Here is a 14,260-nt window from a genome sequence, read left to right on the forward strand (position 1 = left end):
CTCTGCCAGGGCCTGGAGGGTCAACTAGAGCTTTAGGTATGGCTAAGGGCATCACAGCCCTCTGAAGTCACTGGGGACTGGGAGAGTGCTCCTCCAGGTGAGGTGTGCCATTCTCAGAAGAGCTTGGCAAAGGCTAGCTGATGCTTTCAGGAAGCACGGGATGGTGGATCCAAGTGAGGAGGAGCTTGGCTGGGCCAGACAGGCACTCCACCTCAAGGTCCAGAGACCAAGTCAGGAGGAAAAGAATAGATGCAAAATACTCACAATGCCTAGAGCCAAACTAAGACTGACTGTTCTTTTTAAAAACTTCCTTTTAGATTTGTTATTTTATGTGGTACATATGTTTTGCTCATGCGTATGTATGTGTACAGTGTGCATACCTGGTGCCCATGAAGACACCAGAAGTGGACATGAGAGCCTCTGGGACTGGGATTATAGATAGTTGTGAGCCATCATGTGGCCATTAGAAATGAAACCCAGGTCTTCTACAAGGGCAAGTACTCTTAATCCCTGAGCCAGCTGTGCAGCTCTGACAGGACCTTTCTATTTGAATGTAAATGGGCCCTAGCATAAGCTATATCTACCTCATCGCCAGCTCTGGGCATGAGAAGACCAGCAGTAGACCTGAGCTGTGTGACGTGGGAGTCACTGTGGGCTGGGGTCTCATCTACAAAGTCTTACACATAGCATTGCTTAGGCTGATGGAGCTAATGAGGTCATTGTAAACACAAGACATCAGGCACACAAGGGGATGTTGGGACAGCTGATCGTACGTAGGGCTGGCCTTCTCCCTCCCCCTTGATCACCAGAAGAGTGGCTTTCACAAAAGCCCCATCTGGAATAGGGATCCATCAGGTCCATGCCCGGTGCTGAGCTTCCGCTGTGTTCTGTCCTTGGCTGAAAACTCTCTTTTCTACCTACTACTTAGGAAGACCTTGACTCCACACCCATGCCCTTCCTGGCCTTGGCCCAGGGTTCCCTTCTCCTTGGAACCTCAGTGCCTCATGTGGGTCTCTGAAGGGAGAGACCATGGTTTCTTCCCTTCTCTCCCAGCATGCAGGGAAAGGGCCTTAGCTAGATACACAGTTGCTACAGAAATACACAAGATAGCATTCAGCTTCTGGGCTTAGGCAACTGTCAGCCACAAACATCTTCCTTCATCAGACTTCTTGTGGGGTGGTCTCAAACTGGTCCAGTTCAGTTCCAAAGTTCATTTCTGGGTGCTATTGACTAGGAACCTTATTTTCCATTGGCACAGCCCAAGATAAACTCATAGGAAACAAGGGGCACAAATAGGATAGGATCAGAATACTTTAATAAGATATCAGTGTCAAAATACATTTTCTTATAAAGTTAAGCTCCCGTACAGTTATAACGTCGTCAGTAGGAATTTGACAGTGCAGTAATGGTCATGAAGTTGTTACATGGACAGGAAAGGTTAATATGAAACTTGGAATATTTCTCAGTGTTTTTAGTAAAACTGCAAATGGAAATGCTCTCAATGCAGAGGCAACAACACAGGAAATCAAATACCATCATTTGCATGTCAACAACCCATCAAGTCCTGTCACTGTGTGTCAGGCCACACTGTGCACCGATGTGCAGCTCAGACAACACCATGCCTAGGTAATTTCAGGTAGATTGACTTTCAAAGTTAATTTTTGGTTTGAGCAGCAAGTTACTTTAGGCTTACTGCATGCATTCTTGCCTGATGGGCTTTGTGTGTGTTGAAAGTTTTATTGTACCCGAGTCAACAACACCTTATGTCAATTGGTATCACAAACCCAAAAGGTGCTTCCCCTTCCCCTCAGTGAGTTACAAAGTGCTCTTGGAACACCATTTTCAGTGCTTTCTACCTGTTCAAGTCACTTCATGTGACTGAGACCCTGGAGGTCTGCCCGCTGCTCTCCAGCAGGGGCTCTGCACGGTGACTTCGCAGGGCCATTTGCCTGGCAAGCTGTGATTTGTGGCAGGGTGTAGGGCTGGTCAGACCTGCTACCCTCCACCTGGCACTCTCTCCAAGTTTAGCTCCAAGGGCCAGACCACTGTATTTGTGAATCCTCACTTGTTTTGTGAATTCCCATTAAAACCATTTCATGGTAGTTGTGGAAACACCCAAATGTGCTGCATGCATGAGAGAGATTGGCAGTCACATAGCTCAGTGCACTTGAAGGGCTAGTAACACTGCCTGAAAAAAAGGTGAAAGCACTTCCTGCCCGCCTGCAATGCACCCTCAGCCCGCCACCGCCTCAGAGCCCTCAGCAACAGCGCACACATGCATAATACACAGAGAACTCGAGGAGAGAAGAGAGCTTGCAATGATCCCCCTGAATGACTTCACTCTTGGTATAACTGTCACACCTCTGCCATATCACAAAAGCAAGAAGTCACGAGAGAGAGAGAGAGAGAGAGAGAGAGAGAGAGAGAGAGAGAGAGAGAGAGAGAGAGAGAGGATCCCTGGCAGTTAGTCAGGCCTGTGGGTACTGCACAGGTCTACAGAGTTCAGAACACTGAGAAAAAATTAACATCCTTAAAAAGATCTTAAAAGTGATTTTTGTGAGCAGGATTTCATTTCTAAGCTTTTAGATATTACAAAGTACCCATATATACGATAAACACTAAACCCGGATATAAAATTTTCTTTAAAAAACAAAACAAAACAAAACTCAGTTTTGCTTTTGAATAATAGTTTAAAAAAATCTAGTGGACCCGGGGTGAGATGGGGGACATCACCAAATGGCTTAGGAACACCATCTTGTGGCTTCACAGGTAATCCTAGAGTTGACTCTTCACATTGCTTTTTTGCCCCATACTAAGTTGTATGAAAATTGGAGCTAAGAGTTGGCTTTAAAAACAGTAAATTTTAGGTGTGTGTGTGTGTGTGTGTGTGTGAGAGAGAGAGAGAGAAAGAGAGAGAGAGAGAGAGAGAGAGAAGAGGAGGAGGAGGAGGAGGAGAAGGAAGAGGGAGGGGGAGAGGGAGAAAGACAGGGAGAATCCACTGCGGAGCTTGAAAAGCAAAATCCTTTTCTCTTTGGCAACAACAAGGACAAGAACACTTTAGTTGAATGAAGCCAAAGCTTTCCTAAGGAGAAGCCAGCCACCATGCTTGTTAGTATGGATACTGAATGTGAGAGAGAAACCTTTGGGGAATATAAATTAGAAGTAATTCAAGGGAGGGAGGGGGAAATCTTATAAAATTTCAGAACACTTTCATCAACTGTAAAACATAGCAGGTAAAACACCTATGTATTTTAAAACCATGGCTAATCAAGTGAGCATGTCAGATAAAGGCCACTGCTTGGTGACCTGGCCAGTAGGCCAGGTGAGTATGTCTCGTGAGAAGTGCGCTGGTGTTAGAGATACGGAATTGCAACACAGACGGAAGTGAAGCTGGCAGGCCAAGATGGCAGGGCAGGTACATGCCCGGCCAGAGGCCCTGGCTCAGGTGGCCTGGTCCAGAGCTCTGAGAAGGTCTCTCCCCTGCAGGAGTGTGGAGCTTCCAGGCACGGGGACGTTCACCTCACAGTCATATCTGGTCAGTTCTGGCAACAGGTAAGGCTCGAACGATGGCCCCAGCAGTCGACTTGCCACACCTGAAAGGAGGGAGAGGAGGGTGTTGTAGAGGACTGACACAGTACCTACTCTGCTGTAGATGACCAGGGAGAAGGGCATGCATGCGAACAACTGTGTCTTCAGCTTCCAGCGACTTCCGGTGCAGCAGCCCTCTGGCCCTAGGGCTCCATTCCCTGTTCAGAGGACAGAGCCAGAAGAGAACATACCACAGCAGTGCTGAGATCTAAGGATGGCTAGAGCAACAACAGGGCTCTCTCAGTTTAGAGACAGAGCTGGATCCCAGTGGCCTCTCCCTCTGGAGTCCACCCTCCCCCTGTTGCCTGCACTCCTTCCAACAGATGGCCAGGCCCTTGTTAAGTTCACCTCTGCTTTCAATCTATGGGCAGAAATTATCCAAGCTGAAATTAGTTTTGCTTCGGTTTCAACAGCTGGGGAAACCTGTCATTTGCTGACTACAGCTGAGCAGATGTGTATACCAGGTCAGTGACGAGTGGTTCTCTCTCTAAACTTTAAACTTTCTCTTTAAGTCTTCTGGCTTGCCGGCCCACCTATGGTAAACAGCAGAACTGAAATATCAAGCCCAGGGCTTTTGGGGTTCCTCAGAAGGAATTCTAAGAACACAACTATAAATTTCCCTCAACTCTACTACTGTAGACAAGGCTCTGGAATTTTCTTTCCCAAACCACAAATTGTTTGTGTGGAGCAGAGGCGTCTGTAGGAGCACTTATGTGTTTCAGTGGCAATAGCTGAACTTCCTGATCACCACACTCCCCTCCCATCAGTGAGTCGTGTCCACAACCTTCAGAGAAAGCTTGTGGTGTGTGTATAATGAGCGGCTGAGGAAAGACAGACTCCCGGACTGGAGGTGCCAAGAGCCCGACGTGACCTGACTGATTGCTGAAGGGCTCCTTCCAGAGAGCCATGGACACAGTCTTCCAGCTCACATTTCCAGATCAGCACGCTTGTCTTGCTCGGAAGTCCCCCACAGCCCTAGGCCCCTTTGCTGTACCAGCCATTTCCTTCTCCAGACCGTTCTCTAGCCTGAGTTGGTATTGGAGCTTTAGACCCGCCTCTGGAGAGCCTGCTTGGCCAAAAGTAACTGGCTCTGCCCTTCCTCAGAGACAACAGCCAAAGAGGTGCCTCTCGCCTTCTCATCTCAGATTCTCAAGGAGGAACCTGTACCCTCCCAGGCAAGTCATTGTCAAATACTTCCTCGGCCTGGTACCATGCAGGCTCTGGAATAAAGAAGAGGAGACTGGGTCCTGGCTGAACTGTCTCACGTGGCATGGTTGATGACAAGCCCTATGGACTGTAACTAGTTGCCTCAGACCTGAGCAGAGCCTCTGAAGGCAGTCTGTTGTCCAAATGCAGAGCTGCTTCGTGCAAGCGGCTGCCTCCCAGCTTCCTGGCCAGCCAAGCCACCTGTGTGCATCAGACCCTGGATACTGTATGAGTTCCAAAGCACTTACCGGACACCTTTTGAGCTCCTGGAGGACTGTAGTTCTGGAACGGGGAGGCATAGCATTGTGGTGGGAACCCAGTCTTGGCATTCTCCCCTGGGATTCTGGTAGAGGGTGGCTGGGGAGGTGGCAGGTGTCTCAGTGGCTGGCCCAGGCCTCTCATGGATTTCTGGGTGAATTCATCTGGAGGACCCAAGCCAGAGAGTGAAATGTGGTGCTGTCATTAGGACAGACAGTAGCTCTCAGCCTGCTTTCTTTCTCAGAAGTCGTGTAGAGGTCTCTGAACCTGGCACCTGCTCATGCCATGGATATAACCCATCCTTACAAGGCTCAGGGAATGGGCCCTGAGCCTTCAACCCTCCACCACTGGGCCAGGCTGCTTACCGGGGGCCACATTCGCACTGATGGTCTTGTCAGGCATCAAAGGACAGGTTCCACCCATGAGGCTCTTCATACGTTTCCACATCAAATGTGAACTGCTGGTGCCTGGAGGATCCCCCTGCAGATGTGACATGTACTTGGAGGAAGTGGGTCCCAGGGGTGGAGTGGAGCCAGTACCCCACAGACCCAGCAGGCGCTCACCACCAGAATTAGCTGTCTGCATCTCTACCCTAGCCTCATCTCCTGTGCAGCAGGCTGAGATGCCCAGGGGGTTCATTCACAATAAGGACATGGCTTACCCCACTTGTGTCTTGGAAGGCTTGCTCCTCATACTCCAGCTGGCGCTTCAGCTTCAGCTTGTTGGACAAGGCTAGCATGGCTGGGCTCATCATGTATGGGCCTCGAGCCCCAAAGTCCTTTGCAGACCTGCCAATGCCAAGAGAAGAGAGCGGGTATGAGGAGTCTACAGCCTCCCGCTGCCTGGTGTCTTCACCAGAATCCAACACTTATGACTAAGATGATTTATGGACCCAGAGGGCAGAGTGCCAAAGGGCTTGAGCAGCTGCGGCTCTGCTTTACCTTCTGTAAGATGCCCAAGAGTTCAATCACCTGCACCTTTCTCCACACACCTATCCACCTTAGTCCTGCCCTCAGGGGTGGCTGCCCAGCTAGATGACAACAGTCTCTATAAGGATTTCTGCTCAATGCCTCCCATCCAGAGGACCATCTGGGGGTGTTCTATAAAGGGTGCATACTATAGACAAGACACACCAGCTTCTGGTACCGTAGCCTACTGGGAAGACAGGAAATGCTGGTGCCTGTGCACATTCTACAGAGGCTCTGGGTAGGAGCCTGGGCAGATGGAAAGCACAGGACTATGGAGGGAATGCCATAATTCCTATCTGTGCCCAAAGGTGGACAGACATCAGGTTGGGGGCACTAAAAAGCCTCTTCTCCTTTCTTCTGGGGTCTGGCTCTCATATATCAGAGGACTTGGGAAAGTGTGAGCTGCCTACACAATGAAGGGATATGATCAGCAGGAAGCCTATGTGGGGCTCTAGAGCCTCCATTAGTGTACCTCCCCGCCTTCTATGTCCCCTCCAGTCAGACATCTGTTACTGACCTCATCTTGAACATGGAGACATGAGGCGGGGTGCTCGGAGGCTCCAACTGCGATGACCCCAATGGCAGAGCTCCCAGGGATTCAGCGCTCTGATCACCCACAGGCCACTTGGTAGGGCCAAAATGTAATGGTGGATCTGGAGGCCACTGAGTGTTGGATCTGCCCCCCATAGAAGAGAGAGGGGTGCTGGCTTGGCCACAGCATGGTGGCAGGGACCCTTTGCTCCCAGCGTCAAAGAAGATGGACGACATGGGCCAGTGCTCGGGCTCTGTCTTCCTGCTTTCCAACTGCTGCGGGTATTTATCGAGGAAGAAGGGGCCATGGGTGGCCCCCGGGGTTAGTGGCTGGAAGATGCTTGTCATGGTACTGAAGCAGTGCTGGGGGTTGGGCTGGGGGCTCTCCGGCATGAGCGGCTCCTCCGGGTAGATGGGGCTTAGCTGGAAGTCCTCACCATCCATAGGGATGTAGGGGGCCAGGGTCTCCAAGTCCAGTTCATTGAAGTCCGTCTGAGGAAACACAAAGCAGAGCTAAATAGTGGCTGGCCCAGCCATGTCAAGCCTGCCCAGGCCTTTTCAAACTATCAGTTCTCCCATTCAAACACCTCTGCTGGAAATGCTCAGGTTTGCCATTGGGGGTACAAAAATTTCTGCTGGGACATAACCTTCCCTTGCACCTATCCTTCCGTCCTATATGGGTACAGTGAGCTTCCACCTGACCTGCAGCTTTCTTTCTGTCAGCCTTTGTTGCATGGGCTGCCCCTTCATCCTATTCTTACTACACTTGAGCTCCTGGGATGAAGGACAGCTCATCTTCATCTCCCTCACATGCCCTGTGAAGGGACTGCTGTTCTCACCGGCAGATACTCAGAGACCCCCATGGTCACAACAGAACACTCATAAGCAAAGACAGAAGCTGCAGCTGCGGTCAGCCAATGAGCCCTCATTGCGGATAGATCTTTGTACCCAAGACTGAAGCAAGTCTGCCTGCTTGTGCTAAGAAGTCTCTCTCTCTCTCTCTCTCTCTCTCTCTCTCTCTCTCTCTCTCTCTCTCTCTCTTTCTCTCTCTCTCTCACACACACACACACACACACACACACACACACACACACATACAGGAAAGACATGCACAGAAACAAGAGATTTTGTAGAATAGGATAAGGCCACACACTGAAAAGCAATGTGGAAACTGGGGTAGAGAACTCAGTCTGAGACAAAGGGGAGGTATGGGGATTGCCCCTGGAGAGCTGCTCACCGCCACCTTCACCCACCTCCACCACTTAGACTGTGTAAGAAGGAGATGGGGTTGACAGCTAAGCACAGGGCTGAACAGTGAAACGGCAGGAGGAGGGGTGCTCACAAGCCTCCTGACCCCAAAGCTTTGCGTAGCTCCCCAGGGGTCTCTGCAAAGGAGCCCTCATTACCCATGAGCGGGGCCCACCTGGGTACTGCACGGGTCCTTTGCCTCCGTGTCCATGGCAAAGAGTTTCTCGATCACTTCGATCTTCAAGTGATTCTCCAGAGATGAGTAGTAGTCCTCGGGGCTGCTAGGCTGAAACCAGGAAGGGGCAGACCGCGTAAGAACACATTGCCTGTCTCCCCAGAAGTCCAGTGAGAACAGACAAGCCTGTTTCTGCACTCAGCCTCATTTCAACAAATATCTATGAAGAGGACTACTATTTACAAGCTGTGTGAAGTAGCTCAGTTGATCAACCTCTCTGAACCTTAGTCTCCCCTAAGGAGACGCTTGAATCACTTCCTAGGTAAGTGGTTCTTAACTCTCCTCATGCTGCAGCCCTTCTGTTCCTCATGTTGTGGTGACCCCAACCATAAAATGATTTTCCTCACTATTCATAACAGTAATTTTGCTAGTTATGAATTCTAATGTAAATATCTGTGCTTTCTGATGATCTAGGCGACCCTGTGAAAGGCTTGTTCAATTTCCCACATCAAACAGAGGGACTGTGTAACACGGTTGAGAGTCACTCCTGACAGTCATCCTTAGGGGCACTGTAATAACCTGAGGGAGACCACACTTCTCAGATCGTCCGTCCAGTCATCTGGCGCGTGAGGGGCCCACCTGCCCTGTGTGTTCTCCTGGAGGGTGGAGGCTCACCGTGGAGCAGCTACTGCTGCTTGTGGCGCTGGGTGTGGTGTTCCCTGGGGTGTCTGCCTGGGGCACAGTGAAGGCTGGCAGGCTCCCGGGCTCGCTCTGGGCACTGTGGCTCCTCAGCTCTGCAGCCCAGGACTGGCCTGGGGGAAGGACGGCCTTGCCATAGGCTGAGGACTCGTCAAAGTTCTGGCTTCCTGTAAAGACAAGACACACTTGATGAGTATTCATGAGATCTGGGCTCACTCCAGGGTGGAATAAGCCTAGAAATTTCACAAATGGTCCTAAAAGGGGGCTCGAGGTTGACACCCTCAGTTCCATGGAGCCTAGCTAGGACCGGAGCTATGATTCAATATGGGGACTTCCTATAAAGAGAATAGGCTCCAATAGCATTTGGCTTTCAGAGACTAAGCTTACTAGATAGAAGAAATTGTTTCCTGCCGAGCGTTCCAGAACAGATGAGGAAGTTAGCAGAGGAGAATTGGGCCATTTGCCTTAGTACCATCATGGAGATGAGGGTTACAAGGTTATCTCATGCAAGAGGACTCGTTGCCCTTTATGTTTCTCTCTAAAGTGTCAATTTTCCTGTGGCCTCTCAAATGCACATAGCAAAGGGGAATTGCAAAGAGAAGCAGTCAGAGTTGGGCTGGAGAGGGTGCAAACTGGAAGAGGCCTTTCCCTGTGTAGTTCAAGGAGTCAGAAAAGAGCTCAGCAGGACCACAAGGACTTCTCTTCCAGGAAGACGGGCAGACATTCTAATGCAGACAGCCACTGAGGGCTTCATCCTGGCCCTCAGTCTTCTCCCCGCTGCTAGTTCTAGCTTTCTTCTGACTTAGCCGTTCACCGAGTTAGAGGGCACTCTTTGAGACACACGACTCAACTCAGACTCTCAAGACAGGTAGAGGATGGACCCCTCAAGAGGGAGCCCTCTCCTTCCCTACCTCTTTACCCTTCACAAGGACATATAACTCAGTGGCCACGAGTTTGTGCTCCTTTTGTACCTAGCAGAGCCTGACCATGAACAAGTGATCAGCAAGGCCCGAGTGCATCTGTGGTTTAGGAAGCTGTGGCCAAGCTTGTCATAATAAGAAGTGTCCCTGAGTCCAAGAGGGTTCTGTGGGATCAACCAGGGCTAGGAAATACCCACCGAAATCCAGGGAGATAATGGCGTCTCCTGGGGTGGGGGCCAACTGGGCCAGCTCCTCCGGTTCCTCCTTCAGTTTGGTGAACAGGTAGTTGCTCTTCTCAGATACGGCCACATCGTCACTGCTGTCAAAGATGCTATTCATGGCCATCAGGTGTGGCTTGAACAGGGATTCCGTCTGGTCCATAGAGAACACCACATCGTTCTTCTCTATCTCACTGATGGGATGAGAGAGCTGTTCAGAACATCTGCATCTTTTAGCAAAAGCCTTTGGCTCCCCAAGACATGTCAGAAGCCTGACAGCTAAACCTCTCAGAGAAGACAGGCAGAAACAAGAACAATCAAATTCTGTGTGAGCCACAGAAGCAGAGAAATTGAGATTAACCTCGATCTGTGGGCTGTTGGCTACCTGTGCTTGAGCTGTAGGTACACAAACGTCCTGGATTCCTATGTCACTTTCCTTCATATTATTAATGGCAGCCTCTCATAGTCTTTCCAGGGGTGGAGGAAGGAGGGCATAACATCCACATCTCCCCAAAAGAGCTTACCCAGGAGAGCACTGTCTCCCACTCACACAACATTGAGCACTACCGTGTGCAACCTTCTCCCCCTCGGCACAAGTCATGACACCACAGCCGACAAATGGCAAAGCCAAGCGCTAGAACTCTACTCCTAAGATCGCAATGGAAAACCCTCCCAGTTAGGATCCACACCGCAGACAGCATGTGGAGGGACAGCCCAGGGTCCTGAGAGGCCAGCCCAGCTTCCCCAACTCACCTCAGGACATAGTTGACACACATGATGCACTGAGGCTGCAGGTTTCGGGGGTTGTAGATGACGGTCCCCTGGGTCTCCAGCCACACATATCCTCCATGTTTGGCTAGCATCCGGTACTGTCCGGATACTACCTGCCCCTTGGTGCACACTAGTGAAGAAAGGAGCCAGAGGTAAGAGAGGTGGGGGGGCAGTGTGCAGCACACACTCTGATCCTACAGGAAGCGTCACCTGCTGGGGGGAGGGGGATGGACAGAGCTACCACATAGGCAGGAAGGACAGGAGGAGTGAGCCAGGGTGGAGGGTTGGGGAAGGGGGAGATCATTTCAGCCAACTCTCCATTTCAAAAACAGGAATAGGAGGTCTGAAGGAAAGCAGATAACTGCCTGCCCAGTGCAGGAGTGACTCCCAGTCAGCTCAGTTGAAAGCAACCAGGGAGCAGCACACTACTGCTACTGACTTTCTGCAGGTGGTAGACCACATGTGGAAGGTGGATCATAGGGGTGCAGCCCTGTCACGTTCCCTGACTGGAGGACGGAACAGAGCTAGGCAAGTGCTCTTCCACGGAGCTCCAACCCCAGTCCTTTCTGTTATTTTTGAACTCACTCTGAAGCCAAGGCAAGCCTTAAACAACTCCTCTACCTTAGCCTCCTGAGTAACTGGCACTCAAGAGTTGTGCCACAAGACCCAGCTCAAGTTTGTTTTTTAAACTTTGTGTCTCTTGAACTTTCAAGGTCATCTGTTAGGTCTGCTACCGTAGGGTGCAGAGAGTCTGAGAGAAACTACTGAACTATTGAATGGCCTGTACTCTTAACTCAGGACCAGGAGCCTCTTCAGCCACTAGAAAGGTCTTGCCAGCTGCCCAGTGAGACTGCCGGCTTAGAGTTTCTCTCCTCTTCTAGGATATTCTAAGTAGTCAATTTCACAGGCTAAAAACACCAAGGAGTGTCCCACACACTAGTTTGTCTTCTTCCACACTTCTGAATGCACTTTCTCATTTTTCTTAAAGAGCTCTCAAGAGCTCCTTTTCACTCATGTCTGCTGACTTTAGAAATGTCTGCTAGCTTCTTAAACTGTCCACTGACTTTCACCCCACCCCCACCCCCCGGGAACTGATTGTTCAGGGCTCCAGACCAGAAGTGCCCAGGTCACAGAGAACTGAAGGGGGATGATGGAAGGCCCAGGAAATCTTGCTGGCTTGGGGACTTTGGGGAAAGAACAACCCTGGTGTGTTTTCCTCTTCTGCAAATGCAGTACTGAGAATAATAGTCATGTCCGTCACTGCCATATACTAACTGTCCAGAATGCTACTGCTGTTTATGTTGCAGATCACATGGGCTTGCCTGCCTCACGGGTTATACAAATCTCCTCTTCCACAACCTAGCAATGCCCAGTGCTTAGATACTGTGCCAGTTATGTTATTAGGAATTGTTCAGGGCAACGTCTCTTGGGGTTCTATGAGAGAACAGCCATGCTCCCTGTAGACAGTCTCCTCAGGTCTACTAGTCCTCTTGTGGGCCACCTCCCTACTCATCAGTCCTGCACGATAGAGGGACAGCCTTGCTCACAGTCATGCCAATCACCATCCTTCTGCCTTGGCACATTTTACCCTCTTGAAAATCTTAACAAGCAGCAGCAAGAGGCAGGAATGATGGAGAATTCCATGTGTGCATTTCTCGGCAGAGCCACCGCTGCCTTGTGAGATAAATTCAAGTCCCTGTGATGATTAGCTCAGGGCCCATTACATGGTGCACCTGTGGAGATCAGTGTTGTGGTTGCCTCTCTTGACAAGCAAGGGTGTGGGTTATTGGTATGTGAAACTCCTGGTTCTCAACTGCAGCCCTTGACGGTGTCCTTTGACTAAAGGTTATTGCCGATTTGTAGTCTCAGACTTGAGAGTCTAGATTAGATTCCCATTTGCAACTTTATTTGCCTCTCCACAATAAGCTTTATTGGCTTTTAATTCCCCTTCCATGGAAGGGTAACCACGTTGCGCATACAGAGAAGCGAGTTTGGACAAATGTAAACATCCAGTAGCCATCACCAAGGCAAAGGCACCAGAACCTTCATCTAGCCCGGCCCCAGCCCACGTGCCGGACTCCTCCCAGTTCTGACTTCTGATTCCAGCCCATCACTGATCTTTCCCCAGCACCATCTCCTGTCCTTTCTAGACTTCTATAGGATTAGGATTTCTTGAGTTTACTCATGGTCTGCCTTTATCATCGTTGAGCATCATGACCTGAGCTTGTGAGTGTTTGTGATTCATGGGAGAAGCATCTCCTTGTATGGGTATACCATGGCCAGTTCATTCCTTCACCTGGATGTCTGAGTTTTCAGTTGTGAATAAAACTGCAACAGGCATCTGGGTCCAAATCTTTGTGTGAACATGGCTTTCTTTTTCATGGGGGTGTAACAAGGTGTGAAACTTCCAGGTTATGTGCTAAAGACCTTGTTTTTCCTATCAGAAGTAGTGTAATTGGTTTGCCACATTGATTGTCTTATCTTCATCTAGTCTTTTAAATGGACTCCTGCGCAGGAGGAAGGAGAGACAGCGTCCTTTAACACAGGGAAAGGCAGGCTAGGAAGGCTGGGACTGCTTCACATTGCACAGAATAACAGTAATAGTGTTTAGACGATCGGTCTTTTGATTCCAGGGGTCATACATTATGTTGAGCCAGAAACAAATGAGAAGAAAAACCGGCTAAGGCCACTTTGTTAACCATCATGAACTCCTTGGCCAGAGAAGGAGCCTTTGTCTTCTCTGTTGTCCCTTTCTGGCTGTCATGGAGGCCACCTGGCTGCACTGAAGCAATTCTTGCATGATGTCAAGCCTGGAATCAGCTCATTTACACAGTTCTTGTTGCTAACCACACTCAGTGCTCTTAGTCTTTTTCATGAAGAAGTTCACTGAGCAGGTTTTAACTGCACCTCTAGTAACTGCAGTCGAGGGCCTGCTCTATCAGTAACCTCTAAGTCACACCACTGTCCCATTCATTTCATTAATGCCAGTCTTGGTGAGGGGCCTGCCACTCTGTAGACAGAGCAGCTTTTTATGGCCTTTAATCTTGTTTTCCTAAGAGCACAACAAAGAGAGCCCAGCCCAACCCCGCCCCTCTGAAAGTAACAGTGTATACATTATTAGTCCATTTGGAAATGATGACTTTCAATTATCCAAGTCTGGTTGAGGACTGAGCTCCTCCAGGCATTTTGATGGGAAACACACACAGGCTGCAACACACATGGGTGAATCAGAGACACACACCCCCACCTTGGCAGGGGATCTATAATGGAACTGTACTTGTAGGGGGTAAAGTGGAAAGACTCCTCTCGCAATTGATGACCTTGTTTCCAGCCCTTGGACTTGGCTTCCCTTAATGTAGGCCTCTTGGTTAAATATAGGCCTCTGTGCTCCGGGCAGCTTTACCTAAGTCTGCTGGAGGTGGTGGGGGGAGGGGACAAAAAAACAAAAAAACAAAACCCAGAAAAACAGAGTCTGTACTTTCTATTTGGGCTGTGAGTTATCCTTAAGTGTGCTGGGGGATTAAATATATGGATTAAGTAAAAACAATATCCAACCAAAAAGTTTTTTCAACATATTTACCCCAGGAGTCAGGTGCAAACCAATAGGACCAGCTTTCTTGCTATCTCTTTTTGTAGATGAGGGAGCTCTAAACAAGGAGCGGGGGGGGGGGGGGGGGG

At 49.8% G+C, this 14,260-nt stretch overlaps 1 protein-coding gene across 1 annotated transcript in view; it reads right to left on the bottom strand.

Moving 5' to 3' along the window:
- Window positions 1–1,293: 1,293 nt before the first annotated feature.
- Window positions 1,294–14,260, bottom strand: part of Epas1 (endothelial PAS domain protein 1) — a 78,873-nt gene continuing 65,906 nt past the window's right edge. The window contains exons 8-16 of the mRNA XM_031355539.1: window positions 10,565–10,712; window positions 9,791–10,005; window positions 8,650–8,840; window positions 7,975–8,085; window positions 6,538–7,043; window positions 5,714–5,840; window positions 5,418–5,532; window positions 5,043–5,216; window positions 1,294–3,593 (exon numbers count right to left, since the gene is read on the bottom strand). Of these exons, the coding sequence (XP_031211399.1) occupies window positions 3,442–3,593; window positions 5,043–5,216; window positions 5,418–5,532; window positions 5,714–5,840; window positions 6,538–7,043; window positions 7,975–8,085; window positions 8,650–8,840; window positions 9,791–10,005; window positions 10,565–10,712 (1,739 nt within the window). The 3' untranslated portion in view covers window positions 1,294–3,441. The remainder of the gene's footprint in view (window positions 3,594–5,042; window positions 5,217–5,417; window positions 5,533–5,713; window positions 5,841–6,537; window positions 7,044–7,974; window positions 8,086–8,649; window positions 8,841–9,790; window positions 10,006–10,564; window positions 10,713–14,260) is intronic.

This window comes from Mastomys coucha, unplaced genomic scaffold, assembly GCF_008632895.1.
Source record: "Mastomys coucha isolate ucsf_1 unplaced genomic scaffold, UCSF_Mcou_1 pScaffold6, whole genome shotgun sequence".
Taxonomy (NCBI): Eukaryota; Metazoa; Chordata; class Mammalia; order Rodentia; family Muridae; genus Mastomys; species Mastomys coucha.